Raw genomic sequence first — 3122 nt, 5'->3', positions numbered from 1 at the left:
TGAGTATCGGTCACCTGTGAACAATAGCCATGTGATGTGATGTGAGTATCAGTCACCTGTGAACAATAGCCATGTGATGTGATGTGAGTATCGGTCACCTGTGAACAATAGCCATGTCATGTGATGTGAGTATCAGTCACCTGTGAGCGATGGCCATGTGATGTGAGTATCAGCCACCTGTGAACGATAGCCATGTGATGTGAGTATCAGTCACCTGGAGGCAGGACTTAAAAGCCTGAATTTTGCCTGAAACTCTCAGACTGAAGAAGTCTCTTGGAAGAGACGAAACGTTTCATTAAGGAAGAACCCRTCCAGAGGACCTATACAATTTTTTTCCTTTTGATCAGCTGGAAGAGGTGCTGCTGGAATACAACATTTACTGACATTTAAATCTTAGTTGTGCCCAGAAAACGCAACAAAACCCCATTAAATAGTAGTTTGCAAATGAATCTCTGTCAAAAAAAAGCAAAGGCACCATCTTTGTTGTTGACACTAAAAAACCAGTAAAACCCCCAGACTCTCCTTCAGTCGTAACTCTGACTAGGTTCCTTCATCCCATTTCCAGGAGTTTAGGGTCTGTAACCTGGAGAGTTGCCCTGAGGTGCGCCGCAACACCCCCTGGACCCCCTGGATGCCGGTCAACATGAGTCAGGATGGTGCACGGCAGGAGCAGAGGTTCAGGTACACGTGCCGCGCTCCGCTGCACGACCCCCAGCAGATGCAGCTGGGAAAGAAGAAACTGGAGACCCGTTTCTGCCCAAACGATGGATCTGGAGCTTGTCAAACTGACTGTGAGTACAAATATAAAGTGGAAAATAAAGGCTAAAGACTATTTATTTTAGAAATATTTAACTACCAGGAGGCAGAATTAAGACTCCTTATAAAGGTTTAAATCTATCAGTTGTTTTTGTGAAACACTTGATTGAGTTCCACACTAGTATCCTGTTGAAGGTGGTCAGTAAACTTCTGGTTTTATGTCTCTGGACATCAGTCCACTGCACTGATGGAACATCTATGTTTTGTTATAAAGAAGCAGATGCTCACTCACTGCATCCCAAAGGTTTTTCTTTTTTTTTCTTCCAAAGACTTGGCTCCAAAGCGTTTGAAATGAAGAAACAGACTGAAAATGTCATTTTATCTGCAGCTGCCTGCTCTAAAGTATTCATCTACAGGAGGGGAAACTTGAATCAGATGCTTGTCAGCCTCATTTGAAGCTTCAGATTCATATGCAAATAACTTGATTGTTGGCGCTTTGGGAGCTGTATTATTTTTTTATTTTGTGTGACCCACAACAAATTGCATTAATTGAAGTTTCTTATGGCATGGAGGGTTTAGATGTCTAGATTTTTTTAAATTCAGCAAAATGAACTAACTTTTTGTTCATATTTACCTAAAAAGTGACATTTTCTTCCTGTATCTTCAGCTTTGGTTGAAAATCTAATTAAGACCAGTGGCAGAGCTTATTCCCACCCTCAAGGAGCCCGATGGGGATCCTGGGAAACATGGTCCATCTGTTCCCAGCAGTGTTCCCGAGGCTTTCGAACCAGAAAACGCAGCTGCTCTACGCCTGAGGGCAGGACCAACCCCGGGGCCTGTGCAGGGTCCCCGGTGGAATATCAGGACTGCAACATTCATCCCTGCTCAGGTACCAGCGTGGTTCTGGCTGTCGGTGCAGCTGTAGTGGAACATTATGTTACAATGACAGTTTGTTTGCAGTGAACGGAGGCTGGTCCTGCTGGTCTGCCTGGTCCCAGTGCTCGTCCAGCTGTGGAGGCGGGCACCACCAGCGGACCCGGACGTGCAGCAGCCCGCCCCCTGAGAACGGAGGGGACATCTGTATCGGCCTGCACACAGAGGAGGCCCTATGTAACACACATCCATGTGAAGGTGAGTTAATGGTAGTTTAAATTCAAAACGCCTTGATTATTCTATTTAATTTAATTTAATGAATACACCCGCTGCCTTTTTAGGCCAGTCAGGATCAAATATTCCATCTTGGTTATCATTATCGGAGTAAAGTTTGCAGATCAGTGCAGTTTCTCCGATTCTCCTCAACAACAAAGAAAAGTCGTGTTTTCAATGGAAATATAGACTGAACACTGTATGACTGCTTAAATCTGCTGAAGAGGCTGAATATATAGTTAAAAGGAGCAGAACATTAGCTAAAAGCTAAAAGTTACAAAACCCTGGTTAACAGTAGCTAACAAAATTGGGAAATGGCTAAAAACAACAAAAAGTAGCAAAAGTAGCAAAACACCAGCTAAAATCTAAAAGTTGACTAGCTAAAAATATCAAAATGTTACGCAAGAAGTCAAAAGTAGCTAAAAGCTAAAAGCAGGTTAAAAGCTAGGAATAGAAAAATGTAATTAAAACGTAACTAAAAGCAAAAACAAAATAGAACAAGTTTGCTGAAGCAGATTGAAAAAGAAAAGTGTTTAAGGAATTAAAAAGATCCTACTGTATTTCTATGGAAGAAATATTTGTAAATTACAAATGTTCAACATTTTGATGCGTAATTATTAGTGGTGCAACGATACAGGAAATTCACGGTTCGGTTCGGTTCGATACTTTAATCTCACGGTTCGATAATTTTTCGATACAAAAAAGATAAATTTCCATGCCCCTTTTAACTTGTAATTCATTTATATTAATTATGAACATTTGTTTAACCTCAAAAGTACAGTTTTTTAATTAAATGTTGCTGAAACAGCAAGTTTCTCAGTGGATCTGCGCTCAAAAATGCAGCCTAGGTGGAGTAGTCGAACACAGATCCACTGATCCTTCAACACAGAGCATCTTCAGAAGACAAGTTGATAAAATTTATTTTAAAAATCTGTATTGTTCAATACAGCACTGTTTGATACGGTTCGATATTTGTTGCACCCCTAGTAATAATGGCACTTGACAAACTGTAATGCTTCAATTGTTAACTGTGTGTTCTATGACTTTGTATTTTTGTGTTATTAAGATGAAAAGCACTTAGAACTGCCTTGTTGCTGAAAAGTGCTATTCAAATAAACTTGATTGATGATTGATTGATTGATTGATTGATTGATTGATTGATTGATTAAATTTAATATTGTAAAAGTATGAAAATTTGACAGAAATACAAATCATGGAAC

General features: G+C 40.2%; 1 protein-coding gene across 1 annotated transcript in view; it reads left to right on the top strand.

Annotated features, from left to right (window-relative positions):
• Nucleotides 1–3122, top strand: part of LOC106529653 (semaphorin-5B) — a 30457-nt gene that overhangs the window by 22055 nt on the left and 5280 nt on the right. Inside the window, exons 16-18 of the mRNA XM_014025137.1 lie at nucleotides 566–791; nucleotides 1424–1645; nucleotides 1717–1887. Coding sequence (XP_013880591.1) covers nucleotides 566–791; nucleotides 1424–1645; nucleotides 1717–1887 — 619 coding nt within the window. The remainder of the gene's footprint in view (nucleotides 1–565; nucleotides 792–1423; nucleotides 1646–1716; nucleotides 1888–3122) is intronic.

The sequence above is a fragment of the Austrofundulus limnaeus genome, unplaced genomic scaffold, assembly GCF_001266775.1.
Source record: "Austrofundulus limnaeus strain Quisiro unplaced genomic scaffold, Austrofundulus_limnaeus-1.0 Scaffold457, whole genome shotgun sequence".
Taxonomy (NCBI): domain Eukaryota; kingdom Metazoa; phylum Chordata; class Actinopteri; order Cyprinodontiformes; family Rivulidae; genus Austrofundulus; species Austrofundulus limnaeus.
This window is presented reverse-complemented; position numbering and strand designations above follow the sequence as displayed.